This window comes from Microtus oregoni, unplaced genomic scaffold (genome assembly GCF_018167655.1).
Source record: "Microtus oregoni isolate MIOR12 unplaced genomic scaffold, Mior012 000024F_ref0000369, whole genome shotgun sequence".
Taxonomy (NCBI): domain Eukaryota; kingdom Metazoa; phylum Chordata; class Mammalia; order Rodentia; family Cricetidae; genus Microtus; species Microtus oregoni.
Window position 1 is genome coordinate 14,482,077 of NW_024543083.1, and position 21,978 is coordinate 14,504,054.

General features: G+C 42.1%; 1 protein-coding gene across 2 annotated transcripts in view; it reads left to right on the plus strand.

Moving 5' to 3' along the window:
* The window catches only part of Csmd1 (CUB and Sushi multiple domains 1), a 1,426,468-nt gene that overhangs the window by 1,016,287 nt on the left and 388,203 nt on the right, over positions 1–21,978 (plus strand). For both annotated transcript variants that reach the window (XM_041673587.1, XM_041673588.1), the window contains exon 9: positions 14,434–14,558. In XM_041673587.1, coding sequence (XP_041529521.1) covers positions 14,434–14,558 — 125 coding nt within the window. The remainder of the gene's footprint in view (positions 1–14,433; positions 14,559–21,978) is intronic.

Consider the following 21,978-nt stretch of genomic DNA (forward strand, 5'->3'; position numbering starts at 1 on the left):
CGGTAGAGTTGTCTGCAGACCTTAAAATCTGCTTTTGAGTCTGCAACAAGAATGCCCCGTCTCTGCTCCAAAATGTCTTCGGGATTAGAGGATAATTGAAGGATACAACACATTTCTATGGCCTCCCTGGTAGACAAGCATGTAGCTTTCCGGAAAGTTGCAGTTGCTAAGAAACTAAACAAGCCCGGGGAAAGCCTTTGCGGGAAGATTACTGTTCCTCTGAAGAGTGACACTTAGAAAGGTCCCACTGCTCTGCTGTCCTCCTCGCCCTGGGAAACCTTGTTGTGTCTCTAACAAAGGGCGCATTGAGAGTAATTCTGAGGTCATTCCTCTGTCAAAAGCTGCTTCGCTGAGGAGATTCTGATGTTCTCCGCCTTTATGTGTTTGTAAAAGTGCATTAGTTTTGTGGGGAGGGTAATAGACCATTATTTAAGCATGTATTAATCTGTTAGCTTTGAAATGCAAAGGAGAGCTGGTGAGCTAAACATCTAATTTCATCAATATTGCTGGAAAACACAGTCTGCGGACAACGTGAATGAAGTGCACAGTGGTTTCTGTCTCTGTGTCTTGGTTCATCACGTAAAAAAATGAGGGGAAACAGAAAACAATATCACGTCTCTGCTCAGTTGGGGCTCTAATTCTTAGCTGTTCTTTCATAGTCTATATAAAAAGAAGAGTCTGTAAAATTTGCATGATGCTATTGAGGAACCCCAATGACCTTTGGGGTGAGAGGAATCATGTGACGCCAGGTTCTAGGAGCCCTAGAAGAAAAACTGACCTTACAGTATAAGAGCTCAGACTCTTACATCACCACCATTCAGTGGGTTTGGTTGGGGCCACTCTCCCTGCTCCTCAGTTTCCTCTTAAAACCTTTTAGCATCTCTGGTTATTTATCTGATTTCCTCTATTCCTCTGCCACAAGTTGAGAAGGAGACTGGCAGACTGAGTGGGTCACTGGGGTGTGCTTCACAGAAAAGGGCCTGACTTATTCTGATCCTTCTGATCCTTGCTGTTAGACACAATCCCACTGCCAACTGTCACAGGCTAATTGGAGAAGTGGGAACTAGGGATTTTGAATGTTTCGCATTGTGGTAAATATAATGCTGACCATTTTCTTTTCAAGGGTGCCATTAAACTCATTCCTGGTCCTGCACAGCCCTCATGAGCACGCTTGTCAGAACCCGCTTTCTCTTGCCAAATCGAGACTCTGTACCCCTAAAACAAAGAACATCATCCCACATACGGCTCACAGCTGCTGTCCCATTTTCTGTGTCTCTGAATGTGATGGCTTCGTGGACCTTAACTATCAGTAGGCTAAGCCCTCATACGTGTCTGGTGTGCCAGCAGCATTGGTAACCATCGGATGCATAGCTTATGTTACTCATAAGAGCATATGTGGAACACATGATCAGGCTATCTTGCAGGTCTTGCATTTGGAAATCAGTGTTTGATACCAAAAGGGTTCTGTTATATGAAAACTCTCAGTTTTGGAAGCCTTCCCCATGTTCTCTGTTTACTACAAATTCTGTATATCTGCAGATGTCGGGAGTAATAAGGGTGGCCCGTTCAGTTCCCTGTGCAAAAGTATTACCCCTTCTTGGCCTCCTTCAGATAATGTCCTGCGAACAACAATAAGGAAACAGCGAGCTGGGGCTGCGTGCAGTTCTGCCTGCAGAAATCCCTGGGATAGCATGACGCAGCCTGTGCTGTGGACCATGAGAAAACTACCTGGGGAAAGCAAGGCACAGGAGCTCTTCAGAGTCCTAGAATGTGTGGGCTGGTCTCAGCTTGCCATCTAAGGGTTTTGTAGATTAAGAGGGTCGATGCTCTCCTCACTTGCAGACATTGGAAGGAGAGCATTGCAGCAACCACACTGGTTCAGTTGTCCGCATAGGTGTAGACATTTTTCTAAGCACCTGCATTTTCAGTCTAATGTCAAGCCCTTTTTATTCTCTGCATTGAAGCTATCTGTTTAATTTTAATTACAGGAGTGTTGACTTGGCAAATGTTTTAAAGCAGGGGTTCTCAACCTTCCTAACGTTGTGACCCTTCAATATAGTTCACATTGTAGTGACCCCAACCATAAAATAATTTCATTGCGACTTCATAGCTGTACTTTCTCTACTGTTATGAAACATAATATAAATCTGATATGTAGATAGATGATATGTGACCCCCAAAGGGGTCGTGACCCAGGGGTTGAGAACCCCTGTTTTAAAGGAAAGATGCTCCTGACTTGACCTATGTATGGATCCTAACTCTCCATTTTGGCCTTGAGCTAGACCACTGCTTTTGTCTCTAGTGATGCTCTCACTTCTGAAGCCAGTTCCCACTAGTAGCAATACCTTCTGTCCTCTGCGGAGAACAGCTGTGAGTTTGGGGTGGGCAGGTCAGTATGAGAGGCATCCATTCTCTGGGTGACATTCCAGGATGTCTGAGTGATGGCTGTGACAGTGGATAGAGCCCCCCCCCTTTTATAACAGCAGCAGATGACTGTTATACATGTCTCTGACTGAAAATGACTGACTGGTTGTTGCTTTTCTACCCAGCATGTAAAGAGAAAGGAGTGGACTAGGTACCATTTAGATTTAACTAGCACCTATGGGAGACAAATGAGCCCAAGTCACTCTTGAACTGCATTATGTACTCCTTTGGCCCGACTTCCTGAATTGTACCAGGGGTGCATCCTATGTACACAGTGAGAATGAGGAGAAAGAGAACAGCAGGGACTCTTGAACAGGCTTGAAAGGTAGGAAACTGCTGATTTATGAAAGGATGACTTCTACAGTGTGTGTGTGTGTGTGTGTGTGTGTGTGTGTGTGTATTTGATCCACCGCCTGGTTTCTACATGAGATTTTTTTTCAACTTATAAAAAAAAGCATCTAATTGGACTCACAATTTCTGAGAGTTAATGTCCATGACCATGGAGCTAAGACACGATGGCAAGAACAACCGAGATTTCGTACATCTTGATTTATAAGCAGGAAGTAGAGAACACAATAGAAATAGCTTGAGTCTTCTGAAACCTCAAAGCCCACCCCTAGTTACACACTTCCTCCAACAAAGGCACACCTCCTAATCCTTCCCAAATGGTTCCTTGCGCCAACTAGGAACCAAGAAGTTAAGCATATGATCCTATGGGGGCTGTTCTCATTCAAACCATCACATTCCCCTTCCTGGCCACCATAGGCTCATAGCCATATCATAATGCAAAATGTGCTTAGTCCAACTTCAAAGATTGCCATGGTCCTTCAGTCTCAACGCTGTTTAAATCCACAGTTTGAGTGTCTCTGGAAGTAACTAAAGGCTTGAGCCAGATAAGGAGAAAATGGCTCCCTACCTCACTCACATGGAAATGCCAAAGCAATAGAGTGCATGGAAAAGCAGAAGGCTGGCACCCAGGAGTATTCAGATGTATGTGTGGTGGGTCAGGGATGTTGCGGAAGAGAAATACAGGTTCATCCTGTGGTGGCATCCCTGAGGTTTTATGTAACCTGTAGGTTCCTGTGCCTCACCATACATAGGGAGAACCCCGAGAGGAGGGAAATGAACCTTTGCTGGATTGTACACTGCAGAGCATCATGGTAAATGTAGTGAGAGTTACCATAACCCCAGGATGTCAAAAAACTCCCCCTCACACTCCGTCACAGCACACATGTGCAACACCCAAGTCGTGGCCATCCCCCGTCACACTTCCTTACATCATATTTCCGCTATCTAAGGAAAGAAAATGAGAAAAGGCAAGTTGCCCTGTTTGGCCATTTCTGAGGAGAGAGTCCATGGGCAAAAGTGTCCTTCTTCTCCCAGATAATTCTGTAGTTCCCCACAGAACCGAGCTGAGTCCTCAAGTGTCTCATCAACCTCAGAGAGCAAGAAACAGCAAAGACTAGGCAAAGGACCACGGTCTGGGAGATGGTGGTTGGAAGAGGTTCACCAGGGCCCTGTGAAACTGAGGTCCAAAGGATACAGAAGGTGGGCAGCGGGTCTAACAGAGGGAGGGAAGGGCCAGAAGCTGAGTGGGATTTGGGCCTTGTGTGCTGTCCTAATGTTGGAAGGGATAATAAGGGCTTGCCTTGAGGACAGGACCTGAAGAAGACATCACCTGAAAATGTGTGGCCTAGGAGGGAGATGTCTGAAAATAGGAGTCTGTCACTCTGATGACATTTAAGGTCAGCTGCTGTATACCCACACAGCAGAGTGAGACTTTGACATCCACAGACCCAAGTTGCCCTACAGATTTAGCTGTGTGGGGAATTTTTTCCTTTTACCTTCCCTGTCTCTCAGCCTCTGACTAAGATACCCAACAGTGTTTGATCCCCCAACTCCATGGAGATGTGTCATAAAGTTTGTCATGCCCTGTGTTGGACACCTTCCTGAAAAGGGCTTCTGCCTCTGGACTTTGGAGAGTCGCTGTGAGAGAATAAAGGCTCTCACATAAACACTCAGTTATCCAGGTAACCCAGTTACTTCCCCTTGTCCTAACTCTTCCTGAGACCTGCCTTACCCGCACACACCCTCTCCCTTCCTGTTTCCTTCAAAGTTGCCTGGAAATAACTTCTGCCTTTCTAAGAGTCTTGAGTTCTTAACACAAGGGTTTCATTTTCCCCTTTGCATGACGAAGACATCTTTTTTGGTAAATATCAGGATCCCATGACTTTCATCAAGCTGGAAGATTCAAATCAAATTTCCTCACAGGAAAATTCACACATTTTTTGCCCTCAGTGTGCCACTCTGAGAGCTGGTCAGGGTTCAGAAGTCACTGGTCACTGGAAGAAACTGGTTCAGTGGCATTACTGATGCCTGAACTCTTGCAATGCTCCATTTGCATGGCTGTAGGATCTTTCAGAACTGGTAGTCTGCACTACCTAAAAATCACGTGAACTATGTCTTCCCTTCCTGTCCTCAGGCTGGAGAGAGCCGTCTACTCTCGGGCGTGTGTTTAGTGCTGTTGAATCGCCTTCGCAGCCTGAGAAGATGAGTGTAGAAGTGATCACTATATAATGACAAGGAAAAAATGACCCAGAAATGACTTATATGAGGAAATCACAAGACTCATAAAAGGCTCTGATATCCTCAGCCACACACATTTGTCTTTCAGAGGATGGTATTTTCTGGAATGCTGAGCTCAGCCTTCCCAGGGTATGGCCAATTTGCTTGGGGTGGTCATTGAGACAACTGTCATTCTTGTTTATCAAGACCATGTCCTCCGGTGGCTGGAGAGCGTGTGTATGTGTGTGTGTGTGTGTGTGTGTGTTTCCTTCTCAAGTGATATGACTCACATGCTCAGAAATCCTGAGGTGACAAACAGCAGTGAGTTGATATAATGTGAACGATCAGGATATAGTTGCCATGGTGTTGGGGCACAGAACTGAGGCTCTGCTGTGCCTGTCTCCTAGAAAAAACCTCTCTGTACCTGTGAGACACAATCTAAACAAGTCAGATGTGCCCAGAGGGCATGCACCTTGGCAAATGTGTTTGGGTCTGGAGAGGCATGGGGATGAATAGACCCTGCCAAGCCTGGTGGCCATGTCTCCCATCCTCTTGCCTTTTCATACTTCTATGTTAAATGTTAGCATAGTCCAATTCTAAACCTATGGTAGAACAGAAAGTGGACAGAGTTTGGAGTCTCAACGTAGGAGAAGAGTAGAGAAGGAAGGCAGAGCAGGTCCCCAGGGCTGAGCACGCAAGTCATTGGCATGACTGTTGGACATTTTGGGATACAGGACTTGATTACCTGTGATATCCCAACTAACTAAAGGTGTGACACCTACCCAGCTTTGCTGTGGTGGACTTGGGATTGAGATATGACCTGTTCACTTTGCTAATAACTTAAAAGTAAAAGTAGAATGTATGCATGCATGCATGTAAACACCTCCACTCCCACCTACCTGCTAATTGCTCCTCCAAATCTATCAAGACCCAACCCCAATTTCAGTGTCTGGAAGACACTTTTCTATATGTTTGTTTAAGGCTGTTTCTTCACTAACATCCACACAGCATTTGGTGATCATGAGAAATACAACCCAATATCTATCAAAATGAAGGATGCTGTATACCAGAAGCACAGCACATTGTCTTGTGCAATCACAGTCCAGTTCAGGCCTGGCCTGTGAATGTCTTTGCCCTGAATGAGTAAGGGTAACAAAGGCTAGGACTGGGGAGCAGGTGGGTCTCCACGCTTTTCTACCCCTACCTTACCAATAGTAACAGAGGCACATACTGGAGGGGTCTATGTGAGCCCTTTATACCTCATGAATTCTCAGTGCCTGTGCTGCACCAGGCTCAGATAGGGCACTGGGGGCCTTCTGTGTAGGATGAAGGGGTGACTCAAATGCTCCGAAGATGTTGAAGAATGATTGACATATTCCCTTCAGCTTTTCCTCCCTCGTACTTTTCTTGGATCAAATGTCATTTCTCATTTCCTAGAAATTTGCCTTCAATATTGCCCTTATATAGATTTCAAGAAAGTTTTCAGCACCTTTAACTTATAGATAATTCTAGTTATAAAAGGAAAACAGTTTTAATGATTTGAAAAGAAGTTAGATGAATGAAGAAGAGAAAGGGAGAGAAGAGAGAGAGAGAGAGAGAGAGAGAGAGAGAGAGAGAGAGAGAGAACAAAAGCAGAGGAAACCCAGAAAGAATGACAGTGTGAACTCCAGGGACATGTCCTTAGTTCTCAGCGGTGCAGAATACAAAGATCCCAGCTGACACTTTAAACATGCCATTTTACGCATTCACCCTTGAGTGTTAGAAGGGGATATTTCTCAGCCAGTTCTCCATGAATTTCCATTTTGATGTCTCTATGAGATGTTAGATGCCGGGTCAAGAAGAGAGCACATGCCAAGGTGGGGTCACATATGTAGACCACCCTCTTGTCTCTACTCTTTACATCCCTTCACCATCGTTCCAGCAGAGATGTAATGTCCATGTTTGTGGCTTCTTTTTAAAACAACTTTATTATTCTCTCTCTCTCTCTCTCTCTCTCTCTCTCTCTCTCTCTCTCTCTCTCTCCCTCCCTCCCTCCCTCTCTCGTGTGCATGCAGCAGTTTGTAGTTGTCTTTTTACTTCTGCCTTGTAGATTCTTAGACTACAAGAATCTACAGAGAAGCAAGCTTGGTAGCAACCATCTTGACCAGTCGAACTGTCTTGCTGGCACCAGATCTGGAACTTCGTCTCAGACAGCTAAGCAGTGTGGGGAGCCTCACAGGGTGGGAATGAAGCAGAACATCCAGCCAGGGCCACAGGGCTCTACTGTCTGTGGTCTCTGATTTTTGCTTGCTCAATTCAGTGTTCCCCAGACCTTAATTGAGGTGTAGGTCAGTGTTTCCTTGTCCTAGATCCCCAAACACACAGGAAATTAGGGATCTTGGGAATGGTAGATAAACAAGACACAGAGCTTCTGAAGCCCCTGCCCCATCTTCAACCCAGTCACCTCAGGCTGCCATGTTCTCCTCTAACTCATGTGTGCCTGTGCACACATTTATAGAACATGAAGCTATGTTTATACAATGCACATATGGCATATGCAATCACGTGTTCATATGTGCACACTCAAGCAATTATGTATACTTGTCCATACTTATATGTGACATATATAATCATGAGTGCATACATGCACACTCAAGTGTGGTAAACACTCACATGTACATATACATTTATGGTAGATCCACCCATGTGTCAGCACATGCATAAGTCATTCATGATGCACACTCATGCATGGTACACACATGCATACATATATGTGCATGGTCAGTGTACTAATATGCATACTCATGGCATGTGTACATACTCATGAACATGCCTCAGTGTTCACACACACTCTTGCTTCTCTAAGTGACTCTAGAAGCTCTATTCCTGAAGTCCCCTCTGTATACTTTATTATGAAAGAGGTGACAACCTGGCTTTAGTTCAACGTTGGATACAAGGTTAGCTCAAAAATTTGTGTTTACTGTTGCTGAATAGAATGAGGAATGTTTGTTGAAATGGTCTCCCCAGGTGCCAATCACGCAGTCTTATATCTATCTATGCCTGCTACGTATCATCTATATATCAGTTATCTATCAATCTACCATGTATCTTTCATTGACATATCATCTACCAGTCTATTAATCACCTGTCTATCTATATATCTACCTATCGTCTATCTACCTATCAACCTATCATCTGTCCATCCTCTATCTGCCACCTTTCATTTATTCATGAGTCTTTCTTTCATCTCCATATAATGTATATACCTGTATCTAGCTATCACCTATCTCTATCATATTTATCATTCTAATCTATCAATCAATGTTCAACATTCATGCATCTATTATTTATTCCTGTCTGTCTGTCATATAATACTCCATCCGTTTGCAGCTCAGGGGTAGATAGCTAACAGACACAGGAATATCTCTGGTCAGGAGGGATAGCTTGTCATGCCTTAAGGCACAGTAGCATAACTTTGTTGACCATAATTAATTGTATTTCAAAATATCATGGAGAGATTTTAAGTGTTTCTCAACCTGAAGAGATGGGAAATGTTTAAGGTGACAAATGAATATGCCACTACCTCTCTGATCTTATCATGGCATATTGCCAACATATACTGAAATACCACATTGCACCTCAAATATATTGTTCTATAATATATCTATTAACAGTGAAAATGGAACTGGAAAGATGACTCGATGGTCAAGAACACTTTTGCAGAGGACTGGAATTTGATTGTCAGGACTCATGTCAGGTGACTTATAGCTGCCTATATCTAGATCAGTGGTTCTCAACTTGTGGGCCATAATTCCTTTGGGATTCATGTTAATGGAAGTTTCTACCTACCTTTTTCCACAGCCATTCGGTCCCAAAGAAACACATGGAGGCTTATATTAATTATAAACTGTTTGGCCTGTTAGCTCAGACTTATTATTAACTAGCTCTTGCATCTTAAATTAACCCATAATTCTTGTCTGTGTTTAGCCATGTGACTTGGAACCTTTTATCAATGAGGCATTCTCATCTTGCTTCCTTTGCGTCTGACTTGCAATTGCATCTATCTGTCATTCCTCTTCCTAGAATTCTCCTATTCTGGTTACCCTGCCTATACTTTCTGCCTGACTACTAACCAATCAGCATTTTACTGAACTAATACAAATGACAAATCTTTTCTGTATACAAGAACGTTATTACAGAGCAGAGTCAAATGACCCTTTTAAAGAGGTAGCATTTTATATATCCTGCATATCAGATATTTACATTCCAATTCACACAAATATCCAAATTGCAGTTATGAAGTATCAATGAAAATAATTTTATGGTTGGGGTCACTACAATATAAAGAACTGTATTAAAGGGACTCAGCATGAGGATGGTTGCAAACCATTGTTCTACATCCAGGGAATTCTGATACCCTCTTCTGGACTCTTCAGGTGCCTGCACATTCATACACACACACATACATGCACACCCATGTAAACAAAATATGTATACACACACACACACACACACACACACATAAATTGAAAACAGATCTCATGTCTTCCTGGCTGCCTCAGTAGATTCTTCAGTAGCTGTGATATGGAAAAGGATGACCTCCTCTGTCCACCCGTCCTTGTGCAGCTAGGACAGTGGCTTCATAGTCACATTAGCACATATCCAACTTCAAACTCATATTTAATCCTTAAATTATTCCAGATTATTTTTCCAGAATTACTTGAACCAACACTTTTTGAAGAGTCCATAAATAAGTCTTATCCAAGAAGCCCATATTTAGAAGTAGTTTGTGTTAGCACTAACGTACCTAGAAATAGTTCAGTCACCTCAGAAAACCCTTCCCACCACAGCAGGTAAAGTTAAACGTCATTGAATGAAGTGTCTCTGCAAACTGAAAGTTGAGGAATGAGTGTTTTAGAAGCAATGGGTGTTGAAGTGAGAGTCAATTTTTTTCTATTGTATCCTATTTGAAAGACAGCGTCCTCCTGCTTTCACTGGTCCACTTAAATCTGCCCTTAAAGTATTAATAGTACATAACATATCTAGGACTTTTTCACATAAGTCTCTACTACCAATATTTGTCTTCATTATAAAACATAATTATTTTAAGTGCCCTATATCTGTTTGCCAATGAAAAGCAAGATGTTTTGCTGGAATCATTCTTGAAGGATACTTCTACGAAAACAAGATTAGTCACCCTGATATATCTAATATACAGAATCTCAAATGTAGTGGTACTAAGTCAATGGAAACTTGGTTTGCTGTGTATTTGAAGTAGAAAACACACATGGTTTTTAAACTAAACTGATTTGTGAGCCAGAATAAAGCAAAACAAAAGCTCAAGTCAATAAATTAGAAGCCAGGTCATATTTTTTTTCCCCATCTCATCTTGATCCATTACTGAGACAATTGGCTTCGACTCTGCCTGAGGGTTGCCCCTTGGCTAATTTCTGACCTGCAGATGAAGAGCTGGACATTGTTAATAAATTTAATGTTTTAAAGTCAGGATGACTCCACTATCTATTGATGTCATTTCCCCTGGGTGTCCAAAAAAAAAATCACAACAGTAGTGAAGTTCTGTGTGGTTTCCTAAATGTCCTAGAAACTGGTGGTCACTGCACTAGAGCAGAGGCTTCTGAGAAAGACTGATCCCAGAGGAAATTGGCCAGTTCTGGGAAGAATGCTCACCCCAGGCTGAGAAGATTTCCTGAGCATGTGCCTGGAAGGTGTCTACAAAAACTCCTGCACTGCCAGTGCTTCCCAATAGTGAGGATAGAGACAGTCTGAGGATGGAAGCTTTAGTTTTCCTTTTAATTTCATAGAGTCAGAATAGAACATTTACCAGAAACCAGAAGAGATACTTGCTATAGTTCCATTGAAAAAATACTTTGTTGTCTGTTTTCCAACTGTATAGATGTATCTAGAATGATTAGTAGTTGTTGCCTTGGATACAGGCCAGTTCTGAGTCATGCCACTTTCTTTGTTACACCGATACACATGTCTATACTGAGTATCATGATCCTATTCATAATTCTTGTATTCTGCCGCCTGTTCCTAATTATATCTTAGTCAAGCAAGGCCTCACTGTTAGACACCATCTCTGGCAGCATTGCCTCAAAATTTGGACAAACATACTATCCTGCCACAAATGAGGCTAATGAATTGCAGTGTCAAAACTCATAGATGTAAATTGTATAGCCTATGGTACACAATGTATTTTGAAATGTGTATGCATTGGTTGCAGGTGCCAGATTCTAGCTAATCAGCATGTCAGACATCATATGGTTATAATTTTATGATGCTATTTAAAAACCAAGTCAGTAATTTTTCAAACAATATTATTTTACGTATCTTGGGTCTCTGCTCACTATCTCTGCATGAGATTCCCTGTGCTCATGTTCCTCCCAAATGGAAGTTGTTGTCATATGAACAGTATTTTCAGTAGCTGTCTCACCCCTCCAGTCCCTGGTTACCAGACTCTTCTCTGTGCCCATATGGCTTCTAGTCTATCCCTAAGCAAGGTGGCCTCACAATTTATCCACAGTGTTGCAAGTGAAGGAGATCCCTCTAGTTTCTGTAAATGGAGACTATGCATTCATTTCCCAGCTGTTGAGACCTGAATAATCACACAAAAACTATATTAATTACAACATTGTTTGGCCAATAGTTTAAGCATTTTTCTAGCTAGCTCTTATATCTTAAATTGACCCATTTCTATTAATCTATGTACTGTTATGAGGCTGTGGCCTACCAGTAAGGTTTTTCTGCATCTTTCTCCTTCATCAGCTACATGGTGTCTCTCTCTTTCTTTATCTCTGTTCTGATTTCCTACCTGGCTTTACTCTGTTAAACCATTGACCCAAACAGCTTTATTCATCAACCACTAAAAGCAACACTTCTACAGAAGGACATCCCACATCAAGTTTCCATCCTGTGTGTGCTTTACACTCTTTGGTCCATATTTAACTGTTGTCATTTACTTGGTTCTGTATCTTGCTTATAATTTCCAAAGTTGAAAATACACACATCACTCTGATATTAATTTCTACTCCTTTGATATACATGACCAGCTGGGATACTGGGGCATATAATAGTTCTTTCTTAAAGCCCTGAAGACTTCCCATGTCATTTCCCACAGTGATTGTGCTAATTTATAGTCCTGCCAGTAGTGCATAAGTGTTCCTTTTATTTCTGCACCCTCACTAAACCTTACTTCTTTTGTCATATTACAGCTGTGCTATGACATAATTAAACATTTTTATGGTTCTTTAAATATATTTTAATTATTCTTTGAGAATTTATTTTAATAATTATGATCACATCCTTTCCTACTTACCCACTAGTTCCTTATCATAAATTTATTAACCCCTTCACTTCTCTACTCCCAAATTTCATATCCCACTGAGTCCTACTTCTTTTTTAAGATTTATTTATTATATATACAGTGCTTTCCCTTAATGTATGACTGAACGCCAGAAGAGGGTACCAGATCTCATTATAGATGGTTGTAAGCTACCATAAGGTTGCTGGGAATTGAACTCAGGATCTCTGGAGGAATAACCAGTCCTCTAGCCTCTGAGGCATCTCTAAACCTCATATTTCTGACACCTGTATATGCATGAGTTTGGAGACATCCATGAATCCCATGGTTGGCTTACCAGGTGACACAGTCTTAAGAAAAGTTGTCTCTCTCTTTGCTAGAATCTGTGAGATATCCTTAGCTCCTGAGTTAGGTATGAGACCTCATGAGCTTTTCCTCCCCCTATGCTGGAATGTTTACTGGCTTCATCTTGAACAGGTCTTATGCAGACCATGAGTTCACGAGTACAGTTGTCCTATCGTGACCAGAAGACTGTGTTGTGTTCATGTCCTCTCTGATCCTCAAGATCTTCTGATATTTTCACTTCTTCCTCCATGATTGTCCCTGAATCTTTGGGAGAAAATGAAATAGATGTCTCATTTGTGACAGAGCATGCCACTGAAATGTATTCCCTACAGTCTGAGCAGTTGTGAGATTCTGCATCAACACTGGTTGAGATTTCATCTTTCTGCTTCCATTGACATGTCTGCTCTTGAGAATGTCTGTTTTACCATTTCATCCACTTTTAAATCTGACATCAGTTTGCTCTCACTACAAGCTGTCTGTATTTTTTGTTTCTGGGTCTCACATGTTTTCTCCCTTTCCGTAGACTGTCTCTTTATTCTGGAAATGTTTCATTTCCTATACTGAAAGTTTGGAATTTGAAACCTCATTTGTCTGTTTTGGGAATCTCGGGTTGCGGCTTTTTTCTAGTACTTAATGAAAAGCAGAGGCCCTGACAGTCAAATTTTTTTTAAGATGATTGCACTGTAGCAGGCCGCAGGCAGGTATGAACTCTACTTCCCCTTCTCCTTATCTCCCACCCTTGGTACAGCCTGTTAGAAATTAGTCTCTCAAGTTAAGAGGGCCAGAAAAATGTTTGGCAAACTCTCATTCTCTGTTCCATCTCTGTGTCCCCAGTTCTAATCATTGTCATTTTGGTTTCTTCACATTTATTTATCTCTAATGTTTACTTATGGTTCTTTTCTTTCTTAGCCATTGCAATTTCTCCTTGAGTTTGTGGTTTTTGGCCATCTTACTTAGTTCGGCTTCCTAGAGTATGCCATGGTGAATGTTCAGAAAGAGGAATGAAATACAGAAATTCAAGAAGAGTCAGGTAGATAAGAAAGAAACTGTTGATGGTCAACAAATATGTAATATTGGTTTTATAATAAAATTGGTGGATTCACATCATCTGTTCACTGTAGTACAGATGTTTAAACAAAGACTGACCGCTAGGGATTATGGGGGAACATCTACAAATTATCACAAATTATCATCTTTGGTGACAGTTGTGACAATGAGACAGAATTATGTGTGGTTTCAACACCTTTTATCTTCTTAAAAAAACAAATTTTATATCTATAGCATTTCTTTTTTTAAATAAAGTCTGTACTATAGAAGGTGTAAAATTTCAAAGTGTAAAATTCTCTCATCTGCATATTCTTTTGCAAACCACAGTAGTCCATAATATCACCCTCCTTGATGGCTGTAGCAATGGCTCAGCGGTTAGGAGTACCTGTTGCCTTGCAGAGGACCCAGGTTCTGTTCTGAGCAACTACAGGGCAGCTCACAACGATCTGTAATTACAATTTCAGAGGACCCAACTTTGTCTTCTGAGCTTTAAGGGTGCTGTATGTGAAATAACCGTTAAGGTTGACATAATCTTAAGAGAGTTTAAGCTTAACCTTGTCTATGGCTTTAATGGGCTATCTGAGATCTACCCTGAAACCATTAACTACCAACACCCAAAATATAATAATCTCCTGTGGATTGCTGCATGTGTCCCTTTGTTTATTTAGCCTGGGTAACAACCATAAAAGTCATTTTGTTGATGTTTTCCTTCTGTTGCTAATTTGGACTGCTTTTATCTTGGTGCTGTCTAGGGTTGGTGCCAGTGTGCAGTTCTCCTGTGAGGACAATTACGTGCTCCAAGGTGCCAAGGGCATCACCTGCCAGAGAGTCACCGAGACCCTTGCAGCATGGAGTGATCACCGACCCATCTGCCGAGGTAAGGTACCCAGTAGGCAGCCAAGACTCTCCCCAGGGCAGGATGTTCTCTTGAACACAGGGTGACTTTTAAATGGAAAGCAGGGTCTATAACTAAGGAAGGATTTGGTAATATGTGTGTCTTCATAACAGTGTGGGTCAAAAGAGTTTGTTAGAAGGTAATTCCTTTAAGGCTTTCTTCCACTGCAGGACAGCTCTGAGTAAAGCTGGTACTTTGATTTCAAACAAGTACACACGAGCACACACACATGCACACACACATAAATGCACACAAGCACACATGCATATACACACATGTGCACATACATGCACACACACACACAAGCACCTACACATGCACATAGGCACACCCACAGGCACACACAAATGTACACACATACCATAAGTTGGAAATTCTCTTCACCTGTGCACAGTGGTGTATGTACATAAAAACATGTTGCAAACATTAAAGTCTAGACCTTCTTCAATGGCAATGACTTTGGATTTGCCATGTGGATGGAATGAGTGATAAAAAAGAATTTATCAGCATGGTCCCAGATTTATTTAATTTTAACTTTTACTTATTTTTGAGTATGTGTATAGGTGAGTATGAGCCCACAGAACTGGCATGGTACCTGTGGGACTGTAGGATAACTTTCAGGACATGGTTATATCTTTACAACATGATAGTACTTAGGTCTTCAGTGTGATCACTTCACTGCCAAGTTATCTCACCTGCTCATATGATTTTACCTTAAACTATACTCTGACGTGATTTGCCAAAGAAAATATTCACCATCACCATTGCCAGCTTTCTTCAAAGGATATGCATGAAATTAGAAAGAAACAAAATATGAATGCTCCACTTTTATAAGATACACGAATCCTGCCTGAAATTTGGAAATCACATAAAATCCAACAGAAACTTGACTTACTGTTTTATCGGGGAAAATATTTTAAAATGACAAGAACACTAAATTTGGGCTTTATATCTTTTTTGCATCTATCTCATAATAACGTGTATTAACTGATAGTTTTTAAGAAAAAATAAAGCATTAACTGGACCAAGGAAAGTTTCCTGTATTATAATATATTCTCCTTCCAAGTAGACATTTATGCATGTGTGTGCACAGGTGTATTCACCCATACATGCATGTGTGGAGGCAGAGGTCACTGTTGAATGGCTTTCTTAATTGTTTCCCACCTTAATCTTTACAATGGGGTCTCTTAGAGTCCCCCTTCCACCATGGCCTGGGATGTGTTTGTCTCTGATTACCAATGGTGGGTTCTTGACAAGTCAGACCTGACTTTGTCATGGATGCCTGGAGTCCTTTAGCCTTGTACAAGAAGAACTTTTAACACTGCGCCATCTCCCCGGTCCCTGATCCTTGTAGCCTTCTAAAAGGATTGCTGGCTCACATGTATTTTCATCTTCACTGTTTTCCCACACAGTCTGCACTGCTTGCCAGTCACACCAAGAATGTGCAAGGGGCCCTGTCCTTAACACTGTCTGTAGGAATAAGTCTGTCTAACTCTATTTCTGGTGGACTTTGGGGACTTTTTGATCATGGTTTGGAAGAGAACAGCCCTCTCAAGGAATTTAGCCCATTGTTCTATTTGGTTTTGTGCTGTGTGTTTCATTTAGAAACACCTCAGCTGTCTCTGATGCACCCATGGCTTCTGCTGAATTATTCCCTTTAACTGTCGAGATAAGGTCCTTTCTAACTCGAGCTAGTTTTTAGGGTTGTTTTCTCACAGAAGATGTAGTTTGCTGGCACTTGTCTCAGCAGACAAGAAAGTCTTCAATACTTTTCAGATAATTCCTTCCTGTTATAAAAGAGGGGGGAAAAGTGAAATTAGACTAGTCCCGGTCTATTTTAATGTAAATTTCTAATCAACATCTGTTTTGAGCACAGTTGAAAAACTATTTAATATTTTAAGTAAATAGAAACTGCAAACATAAAGTTCCTTCAGATTCAGCTGCACATTGAATTTTCTTTTACGTTGATTCCTGTTCTGAAATCCATCTGAACTCTTTAGTATGCATCTCCTGCATCCAATTAATTCCACTTATTTATGTATTCGATATTTAATTAACATAACATTGTCCCAACTGGCAGAGTGCTGAGATGTTTCTATACGTGGATTTGTGAGTGAGTAACATTCACGTCGGGGTTAACACAATGGCTTTCTTTAAAATGCAGCGTCTTCCACCCTCAGCCTCTTCTATACTGAGATCACAGGCATGAAACGCCCTGTCATTACCCCCATTACACCATTGAAAACACACAGCAAAGCTTGTCATTTACTGTACACATTATCTACAAGAACTTTACTAAGTAAAGCTTGGTGCCTGCTGAGCATCTCCTCCTCTCCCCGCCCTGGCCCCACTCTGCCCTCTGGAGATGAGGTCAGCTCTTCCCAGACTCCAGGTATGAGCAGAAACACCTAGTCCTTGTGCTTCGGGGCCTACTATGTTTCCCTCACCACAGTCTCCTCCAGCTTCATTCAGAGAAGTAGCAGAATCCTTCTCTGCCTTGGCATCTGCTGAGAGGACAATCAGAAGTGTTTATAAACATCTGTGGAGCCTTTGGAGAGGGCAAAACACCCTCTGAGACAATTCCTCAGTCCTGTGCCTTGACCTTTTTGGTGGTTGAGTGTTCCTACTTTATGGGGCTTAGCCTGCTTTTTGTGGGATAACTTATCAATGGGGCCCTGTGGTCACACTTACGCTGTTCTTCTGATGACTCCAGCAGTTTTTCCCAGATATGAAGCATCTCTTTCCTTCACCCCCTCTCTGACACACACACACACACACACACACCTTATTATAAGAAGCAAAATGAATGATACACAAAGTTCCCACATGGCCTGTGCACCTCAGCTAGATATCCAAGTTTGTCAGCACGTGAGAGGCTGGAGCCTACTGATCTCAAATTTAAGGATAGCATGGGCTAAATAATAAAACCCTGATTCCCACATGGTCCCCCTGTTTCTGAGTTCTATAGAATCCTTCAAATGCTTATTTCTACCAGTTCAAGGCCACTGAGGTTTCCTCCACTTGGTTTATCGAATTCTTGCTGCCCCCCTCCCCCATTTTAAATCTATCTTCCAGTGTTTAATGGCAGCACCTCAAACCACCAGCAGACTCTGTGTGGCAGAAAATAATGCCCGGAGGATGGGCAGGAGTCTGTGGGTTTAATTCCTGGTACTGGCCCACAGAGGTGCTGGCTTGGCTACCTATGTCTAATGGCTGAAGGTTGTTTGTTCAGAAGGCACAGTGTCAGCAAACAGGCTGGGGTCCCAGGGACCAATCACCTGTTATCCACAGACAGAAGTCTTTCTCTAAGAGAGAGTGTTGTTTAACTTCTAGGGAAGACATGTAAGCAGCTGTCCAAATAGTGCACCAACCACAGACCAAGGGAATGCTTGAGCCCAAGGCTAGCTGGATGAAGCAGAAGATTGGGCTTTCTTCCAGGAACACGGGTGACTCCTGGAGCTACAGTGAGCAGAGAGAGGCCAACCAGGAGAAGCAACCAGGGTGTTAAAGTCAGCACCAGTTCACCCCTTCTCCCAGGTTTGAGCGGGTGGGGGTAGCTTCAGTGTGATGTAATCTCAGCTGATCTCACCTGTCTAGGGTTGTTCTGGAAAAACTATAGCTCTTTGCTTCCCATCACAGATAAAATTCATAGTACATGCACACGCAAACACACACGCAAACACACACAGAGTTTGTAAATACTGAACAGCCATATCTAACCAGCAAAATGAAATGGGTGAATTTAGCTTTGTTAATAAATTTTGATTGGACACAGGTACTGAAATATTACCTGCACATCACTACACAGCACTATGCCATGGGAATACATGTGTATCGATGGTTCCGACACGCCTGCTCTCAGACCAGCCACACTGGCCGTGCCCAGTGGCTCATGTGTTGTCCAACACTGCTTTCGCTCCATGTCTACCCTCCCTGGTTTCCTTCCCAGCCCTGGAGAGTCATCATCACCCCTTGGGTGTGGAGAAGAGACATCTAAGTGACTCATAATCCTTTTCCCACCTGGCATCCCCACAGCTCAAAGTACTTTCTTTGATTAAAATCCATAGGTCTTCTAGGCTGTCCATTTTTAAGTGTGGAGATGCCCTCATTCTCTCTGAATTGGCCCTTTACGCACTCCTGATGGCTGACTCACCGATGGGGAAGAGCTGAAAAGCAGGCTCTTCTCGATTTCTATAAAAGGATGATGTCCGGTTCTAACACGTACAGAAAAAGTGGATGTCACACTCCTTAAAGTTCAAATAGTTCTGAAAATAGACTGTAGAAGCATTTGCCAAAGTATGAGTAAGTTCCCTGGGGTTACAGTGTCCTCAGTGCTAACTGGAGGGACATTTGGCCAGCTGTGGGCAGTTCCCTACAGCAAGGACAATGTCTCAGGCACATTCGTGACACCATTTCAAGAAGTTGGTAGGCAGAGAGCAGCCTGGTGTGGATCCTCCCAATTCATCCTTGGATCTTATGCCAGCCCACGGATTAATTACGTCAGACACATATCAGTCAGAGAAAAGAATGAGTGTTCTGAGCATTGAGACCAACATCAGGGTATTTAAGGTCATAGGTCAAGCAAGGTCTGGTCCTCATGGTCCCCTGCTCTACAAGGGGTCTCTAACTATTAGGTTATATCCAGCCTTCTCTCCTTGGGGAGTGTCTGATTGAAGCAGCTGATAACACACAGTGAGTCAGGAGTGACCCTGTATCTAGAAGCTGGTGTGGTTTGCCAAAGCTTACATTATCTAATTAGCCTGGAGGCCTGGGGACATTACCTTTCCCTTCAGTTACCAAACAGATGAATGTTGTCACAGCTCAGTAATTACACAAGGGATTCCATATTCCATTTGAAATTATGCGTACTTCATTTAGAGATATGAAAACAGCTATTATGATTTTTTTTCTCAGGGTAAAACATTACGAGCTGTTTAAAACTGCATAAGCATCCTTAACTGGCAGCAGAAAAATAAGCAAACAAGGAAAGATAAGGATATGATATCGCTTAATTGAAGGGAAGTGCTCAGGCTGGCCTTTCATCTTTTGGGGCTTCGGGAGGATGGAGGTGGAGAGCGTTCTTTGCTGCTGGTGTGCCTTGGCTCCCAGAGTTGAAAGGGCCACTTAAAAAAAGGGAAGTGTTATTTTCAGTTGTAACCCTAGTTACACAAAAGTTAATTGGAGGCAGCCAGGGTCGCAGAACAAAGTTCTTATTACCTCCGGATTCCAGGTGAGGTTAACTAGAATTATCCTTCCCGAATTAACTTGTCATGTACTGAGGCTGTTCTGCGTTATCCTCTCTGCCCGCGTTTTTATGCCTGTGCAGAAGTGACCTTTTCAATGGCAATGAAAAGATTATTTACACCAGAGAGAAGCTTCATGCTATTGGATCACAGGTCTAGCGTCAGCGTTAGAATTATATTTCATGTGGAGGTTATTTGTTCAAGTAGCGATTGTGTCAGAGCATTAAAGAAACACACAGCATAGCTTCCTTGGGTATGTTGAATTAGGGGAAACACCAGTGATTCCAGATTCTTGAGGGCTTTGGAGAGAACTCTAAATTTTTGGATATTGCTTTGTCTAAAAGTTTCTGGAGGTGATGTGTTCAGAGTTTATGCCACTTGTTTATTCCAGTGACAATTAGTAGAGTTGGTACTCACCCCATCTGGGAGCCATGGTGTGTCCATCTGAGGCTCTCAGCCTTGCTTTCCTCCTCTATGCATATTGGACCTTTGTCAGCTGCCAGTGCATCTGAAATCCCTCTGTATCCAGCCTCTTCCATCAGCAGCCTTTCCACTGTAGGAACCTCCTCCCTGCCTCCCTCATTTCCCAACAGCATTGTGTGCCTGAGTGTTTATTTGCTTGTTTTTTTTTCTTTCTTTGTCTTTTCTCAATTCAGATGATTTTTTTTTACTTTTATTGGTTCTTTGTGGATTTTACATCATGCGTTCCATCCCTTTGCATCTGCCCTCTGCTCTTGCTAATCTCCCCATCAAAACAAAACCAAATTTAAAAGAAAAGCCAAAGACAGCTTGTTTCTGGATCTATGCAAAGGATTGAGTCAATTTCCCCCTCTGCTGCACCCCTATTGTAGGCAGTCAGCAAACACTGGCCACACATACCATAATATGCCAAAGCCTGCAACCTTCATTCTTTAAATGAGTCATAGTAGAATAATGACTCCTGTGGTATTAAACACAGTAGGAGGCTTAAGATAAAGCAGCTGAAGATGCAGCATCCAGTAACTGCACGAGGCAGGCCTGGACCCCAGGGGAGATGGCAAGGGAGCTACAAGCCCTGTGCCCTCGGGCCCTGCCCTCTGTCTCCGTTTCAGCTGGCAATCTAGACATTTCAAAATTATTATTTTTAAAAATTTCAAGAAATATGTTTATTATATATCATATAATATATGTTAATTATATGTTATATATGTATCATGTGTGTGTTAAATATGTCATATAATACACAATATAGTGATTTGTTTCAAGGAGTGTCCCATGTAATTTCTGCTGTTGGGCTAAGTTAACTGTATTTGAACAGAATTTTTTACCCTTTAGCTAATTTGATTAAATTGTTACTCTAGAACAGAAAAGATTTTTGTAGGATCTCAGTAAATAAATGCTTTTTGTTTTATTTTATTTTATTATTATTTTGAAGCATGGTCTCACTCTTCACCCATATCGGCCTCAGACTCATGACCACTCTCCTGCCTTCCACCATGAGTCCTGAAATCTCAGGTGTGCGCTATGAGGTCCAGAAATCCTTTGTTTTCAGTGAGTTTTCATTCATGTGAGGTAAATGTTTTTCCCTTTAATAAATATTCATTGCTCAGACAGTAAATGCTACCTCTAGAAAGAGAGGGCTTTACATAAGAATATGATGTTTGGACTAACCGTCCTCCATCCTTCTCCCTTCCAATCCATCCCCATGGCCCCTGCCACTTATCCCTCCTAAGTTCATGTACTCCTTTTCTTAAACCTATGAGTCCCCTTAGCGCTGCCTATAAGTGCATGAACGTAGGACGACTCACTGATGATCATGGGGAACCTGAAGGAAACTTATACTCCTGTCCTGAGTAGGCCATCCATTGCCAATAGCCTCTGAGTCCGGGTGAGATTCATAAGTTGCATGCTCATATATGGTTGGCTTCATCTTGTACAGTCTCGTGTCTGCAGTTGCAATGTCTGTAAGTTCATGTGAACAGTATAGATGTCCATGACTTCTGGCTCTACAAGCTTAGCCTTGGAGAAAGAAAGAATATCAGAGCCCCAACTCTAACCCTAACCTCAACTCAAACCCTAACCATAGTCTCTTATGTGTTGTTATGGTAACCACTGACCTGAATGTTATGGGAGTGATCAACCATTTTCTGGTTGGATTAAAGCTGACCCACAAGTCAGAG